The 21,893-nt window shown below is 40.6% G+C and overlaps 1 protein-coding gene across 3 annotated transcripts; it reads right to left on the bottom strand.

The window, feature by feature from the left end:
- Window positions 1-223: 223 nt before the first annotated feature.
- On the bottom strand, window positions 224-18,761 carry LOC308181371 (uncharacterized protein C1orf159). Of its 3 annotated transcripts, none has more exons than XM_080564609.1 (11): window positions 18,673-18,761; window positions 16,919-17,035; window positions 13,152-13,307; window positions 12,916-13,006; window positions 10,786-10,861; window positions 8,763-8,867; window positions 7,796-7,861; window positions 6,316-6,450; window positions 4,285-4,310; window positions 3,934-3,964; window positions 224-3,037 (listed from the first exon to the last, which is right to left on the bottom strand). In XM_080564609.1, exons 4-11 carry the CDS (start codon window positions 12,985-12,987, stop codon window positions 2,943-2,945), a joined length of 606 nt encoding a protein of 201 aa, XP_080420735.1. In that variant the 5' UTR covers window positions 12,988-13,006; window positions 13,152-13,307; window positions 16,919-17,035; window positions 18,673-18,761; the 3' UTR covers window positions 224-2,942. The 3 variants fall into 3 exon arrangements, with proteins under 3 accessions (XP_080420735.1, XP_080420734.1, XP_080420736.1); XM_080564608.1 differs by lacking the exon at window positions 18,673-18,761 and adding an exon at window positions 18,479-18,630; XM_080564610.1 differs by lacking the exons at window positions 16,919-17,035; window positions 18,673-18,761 and adding an exon at window positions 18,479-18,624.
- Between the last annotated feature and the right edge of the window lie 3,132 nt (window positions 18,762-21,893).

Raw genomic sequence — 21,893 nt, 5'->3', positions numbered from 1 at the left:
ATTACTTCAAGGTGCAAAGAGACAAGCTGCAGATGAACAGCCTGGTTATCCTACTGTAGAACTGGGCAGGATCATCCAGACTCATCTCTCCCTTTTTTGGTATTTGAAATTTCATTTCTGGTGGAGGTAACATGCCATATGAGCTGAAACAGTGATCTGCTTTGGGTGCAAATTTTGCTCCCTTCATTCTGTGCTTGAAAAGGAAACGCAAGTGACCTTCACAGTCATTACAAAAGCTCAAAGATGTTTATTTTGGCACAATTTAAAAATACACAAATACATTAAATATCAGGGTTCATTAAAGCCAATTTTATATATGTTATTTTTATATATGTTATTTTGGAGGGAGATGGAAACCAAAACACATCATATATTTAAATTGACAGTGCAAATGAGTAAAAAACTGTTTAGATCGCAAGTCCACTGTGTCAGACAGCAAGAACAAAATCTGAAAAGTTCCTGAAACAAAAACAAAAAACAGTAAAGTGTATCTGCTGCATTTAAGGAGGTTGCTGGAGGAAGGAATACAAAAAGGGGAAGAGATGCTATCGTTAAGGAAAGACTTGACCACACAGAAGTTAGAGCATTAGACACTTGACCTTAAACTAAGTTACAATACGCACTTGATGATAAGACAGAGCTCAGACAGTACAATGACATGAATGATTCTTCAATAATTTATGTGGAGAAAGAATACATTAGCAACTGAGCAATACAAGGATGCACGATCATTGACAGATTTGCAAGCAGAACCTCCCTGCTTTCAAAAGGTGCAGTTTCTTGGCATTGTATTATTTGCATAGTTACTCCTTTTCCTTAAAGGTTAAGAAAATATTCAGCAACTAAGTTCAAGAAAAAACCTACGACCTCCAAACAATTTCTACCTGTGGAAAATCTCAGCAGCACGAAGATAAAAAGACATCAAAATTACAGAGACAAAACTGCCACTTCCTGAACTGGGAACGTAGGAACTCTAAGCACATTTCGTATTGAAAGCCAAGTGTCTCAAATGGCATTGTCTGCTGTCTTTAGTTTTGCCCAGTAGAACAAAAACCTTGATAACATCATTGTGATAGAAAGGTGATCTTCAGTTTCTCCATACAGCAATTCAGGGCTGGTTGGTATTTTGTTTGTTCACCCCTTGCTTCCTTGGGGGTGGGGTGCCTCTTCACGGCTTGTTCTTTATCCCCAGTCTTTGCCCTAGCTTGTTTAATGCTACAAGAGCTCTCGTTGCCTTGTACGGGCAGAGCTGCAAGTACATACAACTGCACAGAAATTTGTACAAAAACGGGTCTATCTAGTACGAAACATATCCCTGCCCATCCCAGTTCTGTTCCTATGTCTTTGAATAAGCTTTCAACCTCAGATAGAAGGAACTGGATCACAAGGTTTGCACTCTCCATATGGGTATCACATCAGCTTAAGACAGTTCTGTTCGCATTTTCTGAAGAGAACTGACTGTTCCAGTTTCTGACCATTATGTTCATGCCAGTGGCTGATGATGAAAGGCTTCAAAATAATTTATTTTAGGAGTACAGACCCATAACAGAGCTCCTGCTACACCAAGACAGGCAACAGCAACACAGGTAGGTGGGAATGCACAAGCTGCTTAGAAATCATTTCCCATATGGCAACAGCGATGCTTCAACCAATTTAGCAACCTCAGGTTTTTCAGTCATTCCCCAGTCACCCACTCTCATGCCCATACTACTGTGCCCATTGTGCTGATATAAGCGTTCACATGGCAACAGATTCCAACAGATTCAACCATGCCAGGAACCAATTTGGTGAGAGAACCTAGCCAAGAAAGTTATTTTACAGCTACTTCAATTTCCTGCTCAAATGACTACTCAGCTGGCATAAGATGGGCAAGAACAAGCACCTGAGACCTGGGGCTATTTAGGCTGGCACTTTCAACAAGGACTCTGCCATAAGGTGCTGGCCTGCAGATGTCAGGCAAGTTAATGTAGGGCTTGACAAAAGAAACCCCTTATTGCATCGGGAGAAATTCACCTGACTTCTCCAGTTCATCTTGATACTCAGTGACGCGTCTAATAGCTACACAGATACCCTGCAGGAATTTTGGTTTCCCTTTGACTGCTGTGTTGAAGGAAATAAATTAGTGGAGACTGTCTTTGCGGGACAGGCACAGCAGCCTATCAATTACAAAGCCGTAGCAAATGATTCTTTATCCTATTAGGCTTAATTTTAGCTGAAGTCATCTGAAAAGCCTCCAAAGTGTGAGAATTTGCTGCGACAGGCCCATATCAACTACAGCTTTCAGAAATACCAAGGACAACAGTATCTGGATAGCAGGTCTATAGTCACAGTTAAAAACCAGGTTAAAAACCCAGTTAAAAACCAGGGTCAGCTACGTCATAGGCTGAAGAAGATGCTCCAGAAGGCTTTTTTTTTTTTTTTTTTGCTTCTAAAGGATCCTACATGTTAAGTATTGTTATATTGTCCTAAAACATGAAAGCAGTGGCACTTAGTGTTAACTGTTACAAGTAGGTCCTTCAAACAACTCCACATCCTTGAATACTCCCAGTATTTTGTGTTGGCCTGCAGCACTGAGACACTCAGCTCTGGGGACACAGAACACATCACAACACAGGAAGAACTTGCCAAAACTGAAAGCGTACCAAAGACAGACAGATTCTTTAAAGATTAAACATAGCATCTGTGGGAGACAAATGAAACCACAGAGCTGGAATAGTGCATTTCAAGATCACCAAAGCAGTTCATAGAACTGGATGTATCCTGCCTTCGGTATCTTTGCATTAGTTCATTTCTCTGTTAACATTTGGCACAAACCCTTCGACACAGTATTTTGGCTTCCATTTAGGTCAGCTGCTTGCGATATTTTCCTGGCACTTCAGTAGATTCAGTGGTTTCTTCTCGACACTGCGAGCAGTTATAGAGTCCACAGTCAAGAATGAATGCTACACATTGCTGACCCTGGTTTCAGAAGAGATGATAGCAGCAGATGCAGACGTCACTAGCGACCGCTCTCGTCTGACATATCGTGGCTTCCGAACTAAAACAGTGGGCACAGAAACATCATTAGCACCTGCTGCAAAAACATGCCTTTATCATTAATTCATACCACCACATGCCATCCAACAATTCCTGAATGACTAAAGTCATTCTGCACTTTAAAAAGAAAAACAAAAGACAACCTAGAAGTAACACACACAAAAGCCCACCAAAAAGCAAGTTTTTTTGCTTTTGGATTACGAAGATCTGGTCTGAAACAGTACATTAGAGTACAAGCTTCCCAGTAATATTTATCGGTTGAAATTATGAAGACTTGGGAAGAAAATTGAGACAAGCTGCTGATTAAGTTTTCAGGCAGAAATATATTTCTTACAGAGTTCCATGCTTATTAGAAACTTACCTTCTCAAAGAGAGCAACCTACAAACAACCCATGTGCCACAAACACAAAAAACGGTATATTTCAAGTGTCACTTGTTTCAAGAAATTGAGGTGCTTCAAATCAGTGAGCCTGAAAATGTACCAGCCTGGCATTGTGAAGAAGATTCCAATCCTGAAAATAAGTCCCAGACTGCAATACTTTTCAAAAAGTATTTTTTCATCTACTTGTTAGACTTCTTTTATTAGACTAGAGAAGTTGAAGTTCTATTTTAAAGTAAAGTACTCCATCAATACTGTATGCCTACATTAATTAAAGCAATAAATCCCATCAAAAAGATCTACTGGACATACTTCATTTGGTTTCTGTGCTCCCAACAGAGTCCACACAGCTCTATACCAGGCCTTACAAGTAATCGCTTTCACTTGCTGTAGAAAGCATATCATTCTTAGCATATTATTTTGACACAGTTTGCCTGCTTTTCAGTAATGAAATGCACAAAAGGGAAGCTAAAAGGTAAAATATTTATAGCAGCATGCCCCAGAGAACAATTCCTCACCTGAAGAAGCAGGGGGAGGTATCATGGATGCCTGCATAACAGAAGAATGATCATGTCAAAGAAAGCACCTTATTATTCACTCTTTTATTCAAAAAATATACAGGAACATTTTAGGGCTCCAATGATATTTACTGTTTACATGGTCTTCCTTGGAGAAAGTAACTCAATAGAATCCATATGGTGAGTATTCATCTTTCACGCTTTTTCCCAGTTACCCCAAACATCTCATTTTCACTTGTTTCTCATACATCAGATTAAGTAGCTCCTTAATGAATTGTTCCAACCTCACATTACTGTTTACTTGATGTTTTATGCTTGCTTGTTCTTATTGGAAGGAGAGATTTTACTTACTGTTTCACTAGGCTGGAGAACAGATGCTGAAAGAGAGAGAGATAACCATCATTAATCTAGAAGGCTAGACTTGCTAGTTTTTTTAAAAAATACATATGTGCAACAGAATAGTTCTATTGTGACAAAACTTTTTTTTTTTTTTAAAAGACCACCAAAACAGATCAGAACACTCAGAAATCCCATTAGTATGATACACTGTCTGTAGGACTCTTTTCAAGATTAGAAATAAAGGGCTGCAAAGGTCTCCAAGAACGAATTATTTTGCTTTTTAAGAAAGTAACCACAGCAGTACCTCTTCAATACGAAGAAGCTTCAGTAGGAATGAAAGTAGGAATAAAAGAGAGCTACCAGAAAAAAGAATTTTAAAAGTGATTGAGCAGTGAAAGATGCAACCCTTTTCTACATGAGGTTGCTGCCTTTATGGGGCAAGGGTAATAATCACCTAGACAGAATTAAAAGCTAATGTGTTAACAAGCCAGAGAAATACTTCTAATGCTTCTCCTTCAAAGAAGGATGTGAATGCTTTGGCTTGCTGGACCAAAGTGAACTATCAATACAAAACGAGGAAGTCAGATTAGTTTCACTGAAGCCTCAGAGTTCTGGTGTCACACTTAAAAACTGATGGAGAATCTTGTCCCAGCTAAGTTTACTTGAAGACACATGCAAAAGCAACCTAGAGTTTTCGATTTGGCAGTCAGTAGGATACTGGCAGCTCCTGTAAAGCTCCTGATCAATTTAGACGTTAGGTATCTACTGTTGCATACTTCTACATGAAGCGATACCACAGTGGCATGCCACTAGGTTGCTAGGGCTAGATGCAACATTCTTAGCCAAACAACAGAATTGATTGCTCCACCCAGCTTTTTTCCCCTCTTTTAAAAAAGATTTCGTTTGAATAGCCAAGCTTGGACTTGTCATGCAAGACATCAATGAAAATAACAGGAGGTCTGTGTTTAGTATGCCTAACCAGTGAACAGCTTTCTGTTCAACAGAAGGAGCTCTAACACAGCAAATGCGGTGCTGGAGGTTGTCATAGGAATGATTCAAAGAAATTGAGTAGAAGGGGTGAGATTGGACACTCAAACGAGCCTCAGTTTCATTCAAAACACCAGGCAAAACGCAGACATCACCTTCTGCATGATTTGCTCACCAGCTACCAGAAACTGAAGACCAAATGAGTGTGGACACACAGAACCACTTCACTAAAACTGAAGCATCTGAAAAAGCCAATTGTCTGCATAAAAATCTTACTGCCCTATGGCTAAGAACACCCCAGGTGTTCTTTTCCTATCTATTCTGAAATCACTTTGGCATGAAGAAGTCAGCTCTCTGCATTTTAGTTACATAGCTTCATTTCTCAGTTACAGGAACAAAAGAAATGAAGAATAAAGACAAAAAACACCACGTCAGGCAGTTGCCTCTTCCAAGTCCCAGAAGATCCTGCATTGAGAGGGCAAACACAGATGACTGAGTAGTGCAATAATAAGGAACCTCAAACTCCGATCCCTTTCTCCTGCTGCTGACACATCTCTGGTAAATATGATACCCTTCAGTGCTACGGTTTCCTTTGCTCTAAATCAAGAAACAGCTTTTTGTGAGGCCTTATACGTGTCTGACACTTTGTGTCTTGAAATGCACAAGTTGTCTGAAAATGCCCTGTAAGCAAGAAGCCTAGATATCTTTTTTTAAAATCAGATAGCATTCAGTGACAACTAATGTCAAGTATAGTACTCCAGCAAATCTTTGAAAGCTACAAAAAGACAGCTAGGTTAGTGAGAGATAGTGTCTAATATGCACCTAAGCACGCTTAGACTGAGAACAGACATCCTCCGCACTGCAACGAAAACATAGCATTCCTGTAAGCACATAGCAAGGAAAATGTTTCATTAATTAACATTGTCTTAGATGAACAAGAGATGATAGTAGCTACATACATTAAAAGGTCCTTAAACTTCATGTCAGTGCTTTAAGAAACTAAGCAAAGGTCAGAACTGTTGAGATGAAATACACAACTACTTAGAGGTATTTTACCTTTGTTTCTTCTGTAGAAAACATTAGGAAGTTTATTGGCACGTTTGAGGTAGAAGAAAGAAGCAACAGACAGAATCAGGAATAAACTGATGAAAAATGTCCCTAAGATGAGAGAGGCTGCCACTTCTGGGCCCCCTGAAAAAAAGTTAGAGGAAAGTTCTAGTTACTCACTAGAAATCTGTTCTAACAATAGAGTTAAGCAGAAGATACAGATCAACTTCTTCACATTTACAGAAGAGGTGGTGTGTTTTTTTCTTTAAATAAAAACAGATCTCACTGAAATATCCAATGCTAATTTCATTATATGAACAATTTCCCCAACCTCATTCCAACCCCACAAGTGTCCTAGTCTTTACTTTCCTTAAGATAGCCACATATTTTTAATCCATTATTCCCTTTCTTTTATGTAACTTCCACAAGCACTGCTGGCAGGCAGTCAACATTACTATTATTATTTTAGGGGACTTCACTTAAGGAATAAAGACAGAACTTGTCAATAGACATTACACAACCAGTACAGTACACACGGCATTGTGTATTCCACAAATGACTGATATAGAAACCATCCCAAGGAGGCAGACGGTAGCAAGAGGTGCTCCCCTCTATCTCTATTCCCCCTTCCCTACCTCAAAAAATGCCGTGTATTTTTCTGCTGGTTTATTTGAGGTTATTATCCAAAAGAGCAGGTATTTTAGGAAAAAAGTTGCTAATGATCTTGTTGCAGGCAAACTGAGTAAACAGATCTTGGACAAGTTCTGCTTGAGAAGTCCAGTCTGAGCAGCAATAGATGCTTCAAGTCACGTATACGCACATGACAAGACAAATATTTGAAAGGGATCAGCAGCACCTGAGTTTGACATGGCTGTTAAGCTTTCCTTTCTAAGAGTGCTGGTGGTAAGCACCCACCCTGTAATAGCAAATCATTTGGCATCACATAGCAGCATTGCATACTTCAATAGGATATCTAAAGTATTCCTAACTTGCATTATTCTTACCAGTGTTGAAATATTTTTAGGAGATTAAATAGAAGTGACTGGTCAGCAATAGTTTAAAAACACAAAAATCAATCTAGAGAAAGGCTAGTCTTTTTTTTTTTTTTAAGACACTTAGCAGGTGTTACATGTTGTCTAATCCCTAAAAGAAACAAAACTCTTGCTGCATAAGCTTCAAAATTCAAGTCACAGGGTTTCATAAATAACCATCTCAATCTGTACCAGAAAGCCTCTTGAAAATCACTAGGACAGGATGAAAGAAACATTCAGTAAAATACAGTTACTTCAAAATCGAGCTTTAAAACTTAATAAAAGATTCCTGTTGAAAGCAAGGCAGAACAAGCAAGATTGGCTGCCACCTTTGGAATAAAACCTGTCCTACAGAAATAAATATTTTACAACTTGTTCCAAAAGCCATGTCATGAAACTGCTGGTATGAAGTGAATAATTACGAAGCCTGCATCTGATCATTATTTCTAGCCACTCACCTATGGTCTGTATGAAAGGAGTTACGGTGCTTATATTCATTTGGAAATTCATCCCTCTGATACCAGCTGTAATAAAAAATTCTTACAGTAAAATCTGATAAAAGCTACGTATTTGTTGAAAAACTTAGTGAAAGGCTGCTATATTTCTTAGTAATTATTTGAAATTGTACAAGAATCCTGATTTCTCCCATTAAAAACACAAACATTCTTAACATCACCTTTAAGAATTCCAAGAAAGTAAATGGGCATCATCATATTCACCATTTGTCCAAAGAGAATAATTCACTGGTGCATTTCTCAGAGGCTTAGATCGAGTTTATCTCTTGCACTAAAAAAATTTAGAAGGAACTGAATGGATCTCACCTCTCAAAAACCACACGTACAGAACGAATCTGGCCTTCTCAATATAGATTTTTCAAGGAGCTAAAGTACTGCCTGAGCTATTTTGTTCTCTGGAAAAGTCCCTAGCAAACGCCTACAGCAAATGCCTTTTTCTGACAGCAGAGATGAAAGCATGCACAGAATTCAGTGTTCACTGTATTTATTTGATACAGGTCCTAGCTTGTAACTTTAATCATTTTGATGTTCTGGACTTTATTTTAAGAACTTACATTGGGCCTAATTATCTTTTCTTTTTCTTAAGATGTTGCATTCAATTTCACAGATGAGGTAGCCTAATATACAACATTTTTGAATTCTCTTCCCTTCTAGATTCTGGAATGGTTCCACCAGAGTGAACGGTTTCTGACAGTTAAATTCCAAAGCTTCTATAGGCTTTACTGCATGTTCAAAGCCTCCAATGTACATTAGTACTTTGTGAAAATTCTTCCTTTTCCAAGAGGGGAGGTGGGGGGGAAGACTTTGCAACACTTGATGTCTTCTTGAACAGTCTTTGCTGGACCACACATGCAAGAAGAGACCTCAGTACCAAAAGACACCCATTAAAATAACGAGGTAAGTGACTCACCATTTCTGCAATCAGTCAGATTGTGAGCAGATGCAACAGGAAGAGATTCATTTTTGCACTTAATGCAGCTGCTACTCCCATCCTCGTTCCACCGTCTGTAACAACCTGCATAAGAATAAAACGTACAGATGCTTGAAAACAACAAAAGCAGCAGAGATATTTCCTGATCTTTAGAGAGAGGTGCAAGTGACAGAAATTCCATCAGTTTGGTCTACCAGTTACAAACATCTCCAGCTACACAAGTTCAGAGGTTTCATTTTAAAGTGTTTATTCCAGAAAAGATATAACCACTTAAGGGGCAAAATGGAGAAAGTTACAAGCAAAAAAACTTCCCAGAAGGCAGTTTTAACATAGCTCCATTCACTGCTTCATGCACGTTAGTTTTGAGAAAGATGCGATGTGTCTAACAATCTGCAACTACCTTCAACAACATTAAAAAAGCATCACTTTGATGTTTATTTTCAGAGGTTATACACAGTAGCATTAAGTTCTGTTTCAACAGTCATATACAGGAGTGAAAACTGAAGTAGGCAGGGACAAAGATGCTAAGGAACATACACCTGGATGAAAGAAGATGCTGCTGTCCCCACAGTCAATCAACTCAAAAGTGGCAGACTAAAGACACGTGATGCAAACTCTTCCGTGCCTCAGTGATCTCTAGTATTGTACTAGTTGTTTTACTTTAAGAAGAACCCAAGCCTGTTTAAACTATTCTGTGACAGATGGCGAGTGTTTTATATCAGTCACCCTACCACATAGGCTGGAAACTGATTAAAGTTTCATCTTCAGTGCCTTCCATGTTCCAGTGTCTCAATTTCTGTTTAAATGCACATACTGCTACCTCTTTGATAAGAAAAAAGTTAGGGCACATCTTCAATAACAACTTCATTTAATAAAATAAAGCTTTGGTGGTTTCACTTGAGGCTTAGACTCAAGACATGAAGATTAGAAAGATATTCCAACTAGATCATATTACAGTCTAACATTTTAAAGCAAAAAACTTACTGTGCTGGCTAAAATCCAGTTCTCTAGAGCCTTGAGCCACACTGGTATCAATTATCCCATAAAGCAAACCATTAGTAAGGTGCTGATTTGAAAACAGCTCTGCTACTACATTTTCCTTAGAGGAAAGCGGTACATTTGATGCCCACAGTAATAAATTACATCTGACATTTAATCTAAACACAAACAGACCCGGTATAAGGGCAAAGACTTTCTACGGTAATAGGAAGGAAGCACCAAGGCCCTTGTCTGACACCAAAGATTTTGGTAGGTTATCAGTTTACAGTAAGACTTAAGAGAATGCATTCCTGTAACTTGGAGGCAATTGTTTTTACCATGTCTAAAATCATTTAGGAACAGAAATGAATGCAGTAATGAAGCAACAGTTAAAGCTAACAAGGCAGCAAAATTAGACAGGCTTAAAATGCTTTAACAACCTTCACAAGGAAACGACTGAACCCAGAAACGTGCCCCAGTTTTTAAACCACTAACTCTTGTTACTGTGGGCTCTGAAGCCATTTTCCTGCTTTTACACTCCAATTTTAAACAAAGTAGTATTAAAAAAAGATCATCCTTCTGCTATTGCTGAAGAATGACAAAAAGTTTTAAATTCCATTTAGGAAAAAAAAGCCTCTACTTCAATTACACAAGGAAGAATGAGGCATTCTCTGCTAACAAGACAACATTGAAACTATTCTTACCGCTCTCTTACATACATTACAGCATTTTTGCTCTTTATGCCCATTTTATGGACTTTTAAGTACTTACAATAGCTCTAACATAATCCAACTGCATGCTAAATAAAAAGAGATGAAGCATATAACTTTATTAATAGCCACCTATTCTCCTTACCATAGGAGAACAACATTTGAGTGTCATAAGCAGCATTACCTTGTACATATAGTAGAACAGAAACTTCAACTAGCTATTCTCTTTCTTCTCCCAACAAAGTCAGGTGCTTTATTTTGGTCTTAACTGTGAAAAACAATCTGAAATTTAATTAAGCAATGACACACTATACCTGGACTGCACTGATTGGTTACTGGACAGGAACTGTTTGAATCCAACGTATCCACACAACATTCTGCTTCTGGAACCTAAGGAAAAAAGATCACAATGCATTTCGCACAGTTCTCAACTTCTCAAAAATTATTCAGTGAACATCTACAGAGAACATAGGGAACTAAGCATTTTTCCTTTTGCATTAAGCAGCATTATGAGAAAACAAGCTAGATGCACCATTAAGCTGATTTTGACACAGCAGCTGCTGCCCAAACTAACGCTTCAAAAACAAGTGTGTGGACTACTGTTGTCTTTGGACAAAGCCTCAAAAAACTGCTTTAGAAATATATTTGCTAAATTCTTCAGTGAAGCACAGTTCAGACATGGAGTTATCCTTCTCACAGCACCAGATGCCCTAGCAGATGTGCTCAGAAATCATTTCTCTGCAGACACTGTGGTTGCTACACTGATGAAACAAGCCCTGAAACAGTCACTAGGACACAGGGTTGGTAGGAATCAGCAGAACAAGAGGAATACTCATAGTGAAGTATTTCCATCATAGCTAATCACATGAGACCATTGTACCTTCTGGTAACGTATAAGAGTTGAAGATACTTTTAGATATTTCCCAGGTCACAATAACCCAATAAGATGCCCTTGTGCTGAAGACAAAGGGGACGATGATGCTAAAAATTGAGATGACAGGTATTATTTCGATTGACAGTTTTCAAGTCCTCCCATTCCCCTTTGTTGACCAGACTTGCACAATGTCCCTTAGCAACTACACTGTGTCTCCTCTCACTTAATCTTGAAGAGTTTTCCTTTTATACTGAAGCCTCTTTTCACAAAACTTCTTTAGAGCATTACAAGGATTTTAAACTACAGTAGATTTACATAGGTAATACACTGTATTAATCTTAGGATGCCAATACTATTCAGAAAGCAGTAGTTGAAATTTCACGTGTTAAGTACTTAGAAGTGAACTCAAAAGAGGGACACACTATTAGCAAAATGACTGGCAAAAAAAAAAACAACGCTTTTTATTGAACACCCATATTGCAACTGATGATAACATCTACATAAGGCAAAGCAATCCAGCAGAGATGCAAAAGCTTCTTCCTTCAACATTTAACATAAAAGAGTAACTTCACATAACCTGAAGGCACGTAGAGCTTACTTCTGTTGTTTCTTTACATAAAAGCCAATTTCAAAATGATTTACAAATTACAACAAGCTGTGACATAAGCTTTGAGATAAATGGTTGTTACGAACAGAGTAGCTCTTCTGACAGATAGCACTACCATCCTGTATAGACTTGGGTATATCCTCCCTCTGAATTTGTACAAAACAAACTACAAAACTATGTCTTTTTAAGTTTTGTAGGTACATTCCACTAAAGAATATATTAAGTCAAATCTGTTTTAAAAAGGGAGTAAGTATTCTCAGACAAAAGTAGCAAGAACTTATCTATATTCTGCCATATACATAGCCTAGATGTACCCAACATGTAACAGCCAGAATTATTCTGCTAATCAGCCAAATCCATCAAATCCAGCGGTGACGAAGATCAAAGCTACCAGGAGAAACAGTTGGAACAGTCAAAACTGAAATTAGAAGGCTGATTTCACACTGTTAGCACATCATGGGGAGGTAGACTAGTGCAAAGAACTGGAAGACCTATAGATAACAGTCTTAAAACCTTAAGAATTTGCTGGTCAGATTCTCCTGAAAGCAGAATTTTTATATTTGACCTTTTTCTGTGACTTGAAGCAAAATCAGCTTCAGAGCTCCTCAGTCAATTGAAAAGTTAACTTTTTGGTATCTGTGCTTTTAAGTGTTTGTAGTAAAATTACCAAGCAGCTTGACAAGTGTTTACTCGATCACGAGGCTGTTTTTTCTTCATGGTGTGAAGTGTTGCCAGTTGCATCCCTGTTAGCCTACAAGCATATGACTAGGATGAATTCAGTGCTTTAGCAGGCAATCAGCCCTCATAGCAAATTCACCCAGTGTAAACGCTTCGGTTAATGACTGCTAGTATAGTTCATTTCTGTTTAATCAGAAAGTCTCCATAAGCTGCAACGTGAGGAGAAAGCAATCTGATCCCTCTGTTCGTATAGCTCCCAGCACGACAAAAACATCAAGTACCTACCGAACTTTCAGTAGATTTGCTGGCAACTTCTGCTACAAGTCTAGTTAAGAGAAGGACATATGGCACCTCCATGCCCCGGAAAGACAGAGGTCTGCACAAGAACAAGGAAAGAAATTGGAATGAATTATTAATGACAGAAGTTACGCTTTCCCTTTGCGAAGGAACTTTTGCCAACACATTCCTTTTATTTGATTGCAAAGGCCTTTAAATTAAATATGCTGGGGGGGATGACTTACCTTGGTTCAAGACACAGATTTGAGACATTCAGAGTTTTCCCTCCAGCTGCAGAAGGGCAGATTTCTGGCTATGGCAGACTGCGGTTGCTAAGAAACAAGGAGCCTTATCAGTCTGCTCCAAACTGGGCCACGCAGAGACTGTTCCACACCCAGGATCTGAAAATCAATGTGATTGCAATAGAACAGTTACTGCCTGGCACCACCACTGATAAGCCTCCCCGCAGATACAGACTCCTCTGGCTGCAGCATTGAACTGTGATGGATTTGTATCAGGACAGAGAGCACATGCCACTTTGAAAAGGCAATACCGCAATTAATTTTTCCCATGACAGCACAGCCATGAAGCATTAATGAAGTCTGTCTGCTAATAAGCAGTATTTCTCAACTGCCTGAACGCAGACCTCCTTAATGCGGAAGAGAACACTGTCTGCTAGAAGCCTTGCTCCCCACCTCCACTTCTCACACACAACTCCACACAACCTGGAGAAGGCCCACACTTGTTAAATTGTTCTCCTAAACTAAGAAGTGCTACGTCACGCGTGGTCTGCATTGTTCAGACACTTCCTGGAGTACCGCAGTACCTGCCCAGCCTCTGGTGAATGCACTGCTGGATGCCACACCCAGCGCTCGCAGCTAGCATACCTGGCAGCTCCCGAAAAAGGCTTTCCTGTTGTAAAGAAAACACGGGACAGGCAACTTCCTCTAACTGGAGCTTAATAAGAGGAAAGCCAGCCTTCAGCTGTGGGGAAAAGCTCTTTAGTGAGTCATTTCACAGACTGACATTTGTCACTATTTTTGTCAGATAAAAATCCAGTGGATGAATTTCAAATTACTCTCAAATATGCATCGTAACCCTTGGCAAGCTGTTTAGCTGAAGAAGTCATTGAACAGTTTCTATGATTAATTTCCATTCAGCTTTTTTAAAATCACTTAAAGTATAACACACAGTGCCTAAACTTCAAAATAAGATTAGCCCAGCTCAGTGGGAAAACTCCTTATTATCCCCTGCAATCAGCTAAAAGCTTCATGATCAAGGACTGAAAATCCCGAAAGCCACACTCCAGTTTTACTGCTACAAGTAACTTCTACAGCTAATGAGGATTTGAAGAGAGCAGGAAAGGCTTGCGCTGACACGATACCTTTCGATTTAAACATAGCAAGGATGGTGATACACATACCTATTCTACAGTTAGGTTCACAAAACGCTGCCTGAAAATATATATTTTTAAAAGCAATTTTTAAAAGGAATACCCGAGGTGACAAGATACCTCAAATGCAAACATCTGTTTTAACAAAAAGGTGAACTCATCTCAGCAGATGAAAGGAGACAACCTCTCTGGAGCGCAGCGCACACCTCCAGAAGCCGCGAACGCCTAGCTGAGAGCTTTGAAGGCAACACTTTCTTCTTGAGCACATTTCGGCAGAACAGAAGCTACTTATGACTCAGTAAATGACTGCTGATGCAGGCGCGCTGCACTCATCGAGTTTGACAGAGAGCTTTCCTTGTGCACGGCAGTATAAGAGTACTTATATAAATGCTCTGAATAAATCTGTTTTAGATTACATGGGTGCAACCTTAACTCGTGCATTTAACCTTTTAAAAAATGTGGTGATTTTTTTTTATGCCCTTCTGCTGCAGTAAAAGTTAAGTAACACAACTTCAGGGTTTTTTCAAGGCATTCCAGCAGATTAACATTAAAACAATCTTGAGGATTTGCATACGGATGGATGGATTTTAAAGCTTGCCTGATTACCTATCAGTTCACTACAACTCACCTTCAAAGTGAGATACCGCTTCTTGGTTGAGAAAGACTTCCTCTGGGGTAAATAGCTACAGTTGGTAAAGACATTTACTGATAAATTGTTGTTTTGGAAGCTACGCACAGATTTTTGTCAATACCCAATTACTATTATAATATCTGTAAATACTAGAGAATCAAATATGAAAAAGACATTTGTTTAAACAAGTATATTCTTGTTACCTAGTAAAACCACTTATTTTCAGGAGCAAGTCATGCAAAACAAGAAAACATTTGGGAAACTAGCCACTGCGAAGCGCCCTATCCTCCTGTTTGTAAATTAAAATAGCTGCACAGCAGGAGTTCAATATTGGTTACACTTCCACTCCGAAAATAAATTAAGATACTAATCAACAATCCTGCTGCATTTATAGGCAGATATTTGTTCACAGCCACTACTGATTGTAACAAACTAGAACACATGTCCTGCAGCTGTTCCAGTAGAAATAGGACATGAGATCTATTTGCTCTCAAATCAAATTTTTTTCCCCTGTGAGAGACAGAATATTTAAGCTTTATATATACATTGTTTGTTGAACCAGCTTTGAATGCAGGAAAAGGAAGACAGGCGTGAACAAACTGCTTTAGAACTCCCAAACATATTAAACTTATGTTGGGTTTACTCAATTTACATTTTACTCCAGGTCCCAGAACCACTTCTTCACATCCTGCTGGATTCGCTTTCTGCCAGGAAAAATTACGAGCCCTTAAGATAATATATAAATAACATCTGTCTGAATGAGGGAGAATTCAGGCCATGAAGGCAGCACTAGACAGCTACTTTTTCATTTAGGGTAATGCCCGTGAAAGGTGTCAGACAGCACTAAGCATCCATATTCTTTATTTGCAATAATATGAAAAACACATACAGTGTTCCTAAAGTATGGTTGTGCCGCACCTTGGCAAGGCTGCAAAGTGCTTCTGACTTGCACGTCAAAGAATAAATCAAGCACAGAACTTTGAAACAAGACAACTTCAGGTAGGGATTTGTACTGTTAATTGGTCTCGCCTTGCAAAACCACAGAAATAATAGCCCATTTTACTGCTTTCCAGCCACAAGTCAATCAGAACCACTCTATTGCCAACCTGAACGATGTTTTTCACCGTAATTTTAACTTTAGCAAGTGAAAAACCCTAGAGCCTCTAAGATGTTCAGTACACACTGAAGACTAACTACACCTCAAACGAGATAGATGAGGTTTGAGTATTTAAATTAAGCACGAGAGTTTGATCGGGATCTGACACTTGCAGGAAAACAATTTTCAAGCTCTAAGAATGTTTCATGTTTGGTAGTGTTTTCTCTTTGGAGTAAGGAAAAAAAAAGATAATGTCATGCACAAACTGGAGCCCAAATTAGAACCTATTTATGCTTGAGATGCCAACAGTTATGAGAACAGAGACATTTTAATTAAAACTAGTATTTCACACCAGAGTTCCACATTAGAAAGAAATCTCAAATCACTGTCAACTTGCATCTCAAGTGCCACAATACACATAAGCTAAGTATGTCAAGATTCACTAAGTAAACTCTTCCTCTTGTTGCCTTTTAAAAAATGGAAGCGATTCATGATGAATACTAAGCACTCAAAGTCTTTTTCCTCCCACTCCTGGAATCAAATGTCCTTTAATTAAACTTTAAGTCTATACCTTGTATACATACAGCTGTGCATCCATTATCTCTGTTGTACTGTCAGTATCTCTCTTGCTTCAAGTGCTGCAGGAGCTTTGTATGAGCAAGGCAATTTTTTCAAGTACAGGGAAAAAAACAGCAGTAGAAAGAAACATTGCCTAAATTTCAGGTGGCTTTACAATTCATTTAGCAAATCAGAGTTTAAAACAGTATCACCCTCATTGTGCTGCCACGGTGCTTCTTAATTCTGATGTGACCTTGAATTAGCCGTGATAAAACAGCAGAGTATTAGAAAAGTCAAAATGCAGACTCACAAACCAACCTAAGCTCTCACTTACCAGCTCCTTCAGAGGCATGCTCTAGAACACTGCATCTTCCTCAGGTAATGCTGAAGGCTGATAATATGTGGCTGACTGCTAATTTCTCATTGACACTGCAAGTGTTTCACAATAAACCTGCACAGTAGAAGAACAGATGTGGGTTGTGCTTACAACAATCCTTCCTAAATTAAAGCTGAAGCAGGACTTGTTTTTCCAGCTTCCTTACCATGCACCTGTGAAAAGACCTACTATCCCTGCCCTCACATCCAAATGTTTGTATAATGCGCCAGCAACCAACAATTAAGACGACACACCTGCACAAGACAATGAAGTTATCTGCTCTGAGCTAGGCTTTGCTTCAAAAGCAGTTACGTGCCTGGAACGCGCCTAGAGGAGACAGTAGTTAATACCAACATGTGCTGCTCTGTCAACACACAGTAACACCTCCTGCTGTTACAACAGTCTTTGGAACTGTGAGCAGAGATGAACACTGGTGTAATTTGGTTGCCCATAGCGTAGCCATACACTGCAGGGGACGATCTTCTGGAAACGTGAATCATGGAATCATTAAGGGTGGAAAAGACCTTCAAGATCATCTGGTCCAACCATCATCCTACTAACCAATGTCACCCACTAAACCACGTCCCTAAGCACCACGTCCAACCTTGCCTTGAACACCCCCAGGGACGGTGACTCCACCACCTCCCTGGGCACCCCGTCCCAATGCCTGACTGCTCTTTCTGAGAAGAAATGTCTCCTCATTTCCTACATGAATCTCCCCTGGCACAACTCGAGGCCATTCCCTCTAGTCCTATCATGGGTTACCTGTGAGAAGAGGCCGACCCCCAGCTCCCCACACCTCCCTTTCAGGCAGTTGTAGAGAGCAATGAGGTCTCCCCTGAGCCTCCTCTTCCCCAGACCAAACACCCCCAGTTCCCTCAGCCGCTCCTCACAGGACTTGTGTCCCAGGCCCTTCCCCAGCCTCGTAGCCCTTCTCTGGGCACACTCCAGGGCCTCAATGCCAAAGTGAGGGTCCCAAAGCTGAACCCAGCACTCAAGGTGCGGCCCCACCAGAGCAGAGCCCAGGGGGACGATCACCTCTCTGGCCCTGCTGGCTGCGCTGTTCCTGACACAACCAGGGTGCCGCTGGCCTCCTTGGGCACGCCACCACCTCAACGTGCACACAGCCCAATTTGCTGGCTCCCCTCTGCAAACCAGCCCAATAAATATATATCTTAGAGATGCCCAGACGTGCTCGAGGTTTATCCATGAAAACAAAACACCGAAAACCCACCCAGAACCCCAGACAGCCTCAGACCGCCAGCAGCGCGACCCGCCGCGCTAGTTAATTACAACACACCCCAATTAACTTCCCCGGCACGGCGGGGAGGAGGCGACGCCGGGGGCAGGAGGCGCACAGCGGCCCTGAGGGGGGCGCCCGGTACCGGCAGCGGGCCTGCGGCCTCCCCCCGCCTCCTCGCCCCCCACCTGCCCGTCCCCGGCCCCCAACAGCGTGAGCAGAGCCCCGGGGCTCGCCCCCAAGCCCCCCGTCCCCTCGCCCCCCCGCTGTCCCCTCACCTCAGGGGGCGACCCCCGGGAGCACTGGCGGCAGGTTCCCTTTCGTACCCCCCGCCCTCAGGCGGCGCCCTGCCCGCTCCTTCTCGCGGCGCGCTGGGAGTTGTAGTTTCTCCGCCGGCCAGCTGCCCCGTTGTCCAGCGAGCGGCTCACCGCGCTGAACTACAAATCCCAGCAGGCCCCGCGCCGCGCCCTACCTGTGTCCGCCTCCCCGCAGGTAAATCCCCTCCTTCAGCCCTCTCCCTCAGCGCCTCCGCCGGCGCCGCTCCCCTTGCGCGCGATGCCTCATGGGAAAGCGAGTCCCGTGCCTGGAGACAGGCAAAGGAATGGGAGGGTTCTGGCACTACAACTCCCGGCGTGCACCGCGCGGCCGCGGCCATTTTGAGGGTTGCTGGGCGACGCAGACGCCCCAGAGGGATGTTGGGGGGGGGCTGCAGGTAGCTCAGGAGCTGAGCAGAGGCGAAAAGCGTCAATTTGGGGGGAAAAGGCGCTGAAGTGAGAGGCAAGGGCGAGTCCACTCGTCCCACGAGCCTTATACTAAGTAGGGGTTATCGTAACAAAATGATTACATATTGTATTAAACACTTATCAGAATAGGAACAAAAAGAGGCTACAGCGTGGCCAAACCCAGCCTCTCCACCTCACACCAGTAACTTGATGTCATCTCCTTGCATCATCCTGATAACACCCTCCTGATAAGCGCTGGGCTTGCAAGGAAGTAAAGGAAGCCTTGAGAAACGCAGGGCAACGCTCATTTTCCAGGATGACACCCGCTGCCCACCTCAGCACGCTGCTATCGTCCTGTCTCGCCCTGACTAATTACCGCTGAAATGTGGCGGAAAGGGCAGAGCCTCCTGGCAAAACCCAGACTTGAAACAGCTGGCAAGATAAAAGCCGTACTTCTGATCTAAGGCTTCCTGCAGAGAAAGTTACCGAGCTCTTGAAGAGTGAACTAAAAGTTGTTCCAAGTTTGATAGGACAGTACATTCTGTTACAAGGTTGAATTATAAAGCTTATAGGCGATGCCAAATGGGGACAGAAATCATTCTATCGCTTTATTTTTTTAATAAAAGATTCAAAAATATTTAAACTCTTTGAAAATTTCTGGACAGTATAAAAAATATTTTTCCATTAAGAAGCTACCTATTTGAGTGTAATAAAGAATAAAAATATTTACCAATTACGTTCATATTCAGTTTTACTGAATATTTATATAACTGCTGAAACATGAAAACCGAATGACACTCTTTACAAATTCTGTAATCTGGATAGTTTAGAAGAACCATGACTTACTGTTTTTTATTTATTTGTTTAAAGTAGGTACAATGAGTCAGATCAGAACCTAGTATCTCCAAGAAAGGCTGAAGTGCACTACTTGAGAGTAAGGTCAAATGAATGAGTAGGAAAACTCCTCCACTTGACTTTTGATACAACGGTTCTAGTGTTTCTGCCACAAAAGTGTGAACTTATTATATAATAAAGTAGTACATCTTGCTTGAGAGAGATGAAGAGGACAGTGGGGAGACAGACTTGTTTGCTCTCTGGTCTTCTGTGTACAGCATCCCGTGACACATGAAGTTCAGCTTCTGATAAAGAAATACACAGGGTAGCTGAAGGGCTGAAACTGCAAACAAATTATCACTGGTTTCACTTGTGGTTAGACAGAACTTGCAGAGATGCGTAATTTGCACATTAGCGGAACGGTTAAAAAGGTTCTCAAATACCTTTGGATTCTGTGAGTTATTTGATGGGAAAACGTAAAATAGTAGGACAAAGTATTTTGACTTAAAAGCACTTCTTCATCTCAATATCAGATTTATCCTTCTCTCTTCAACAATTAAGCCTTCTGCTTTTTGTTTTGTTCGCTAGTTCTAAAACTTGCGATGACTTCACAGCCAGGAGAAGTATTTCTTGCTTTCTTAGCTGCGTATTGTGGTTTGCATTACTTTGTAAATATGTCGCTAGGAATTTGTTCTGAAGCTTCATAATCTTTTTGCAATCCCTTCTCTCTCCAGCCTTCTATCAACATTTCACAAAATAGGACACTTGGCTGAACAAATAGTGTGACAGTGAGATTGGATTTTTTTTTTTTTAATTTTTATTTTTTGCTTAACAGATTCAATACATGTAAGAGGCTGTGATTTAAATCTGATGAATAGTTTAGTAGTTAACACCCAAACTTACTACATTTCTCAATAACTAGAATAACGAGTTACTTCATAAAACTCAGTATCTGTACAACATATGCCTGTGCAGGGGAAGATTTGCTACTTCAAAGCTTATGGATGGAGACAGGAAAGGTAGAAATTGTGAATTTTGAATTTAGGGTCAACAAACACTTTAATTTATAAGTCAGGAGAAAATTTTGCACTCTGACAGGCATGGCTAGTTCTTTATTATTATTATTACTTTTCCATAATTCAGAGGGCAGCACTGCTGTGAAATAAAATTGCTGGAAAAAATGCAGACGTTGACAAAACAAATGAATACACTAAATATTTGTCTTTCTGGGTAGTCCCATAGTTATTGCCACTGCAGCAGTAAAACTAAAGTGCAGTTCTTCAAAAGTACGTTCCTGCTCATGAACACACATTTCACCAGCACAAATGAGTAAGTAAATGGGACATAAGGTTCAAGCAGCTTTTTGCAGTGACCTTTCAATCTGAGCGTGGGGAAAAATTGGGATATTATGGAAAGTTTCATTGTTTGTGCAAAAAAATGCAAGCTACTATGACAATTAATTACATCCAGATACATGATTCATAAAGTCTTTTCAAAGGCTGACTACTATTCCTCAATACTCTTTTTAATTCAATACAGTAAGAATTATTTTATCCCGTTCAGCTCTGTTTATTAAGCTTTCCTCACATAACATATGATGTTGGCAGACATCACTTTGCAGTGTTTTTAACTGTTGCGTATTCTTTTGAGTGCTTGGTAGAAAATGTGTCAAAACTGCATTTCTTCAGTAGACTGAGAGTTATAAATTGCTTTAATATAAACAAGACCATTATTGCATGTTGCTTAACTGCTAGATCTCACGACTCTGTTGTGAGGCTGTGAGAAAGGAAAACAAAAAGCCCTTACAGATCATGTTATCTATTTTCTCTGCAGGTTACCCCAGTACATCTGCGTGACATGTGGGCATCCCCAGACATCCGTATAGCTGCGAGGAAGCTGCCCCATCTCTGCTGTCTTTAGGGATACTTCAGCATCCCACAAGTTTAGTCTAGCCTTACTTCTGTATCACTTACATTAGATTTCTGTATTCGGCTTCCCGACTCATCTCTCTCGGCGCACAACTGCCCCTAATGCTTTCTGTCACTTATGGCTTCCTGATTTGTGGCTTTCAGCTATCGGTTGAGGCAGTTACCAAGATTTCCTCTAACAAACAAAGCAAACGCGCTGGTCACCGTGC

The sequence above is a fragment of the Anser brachyrhynchus genome, assembly GCF_964034855.1.
Source record: "Anser brachyrhynchus genome assembly, chromosome: 21".
In the NCBI taxonomy this organism is placed as follows: Eukaryota; Metazoa; Chordata; class Aves; order Anseriformes; family Anatidae; genus Anser; species Anser brachyrhynchus.
The sequence above is the reverse complement of the archived record's forward strand: the minus strand, read 5'-3'. Positions and strand labels throughout refer to the sequence as shown.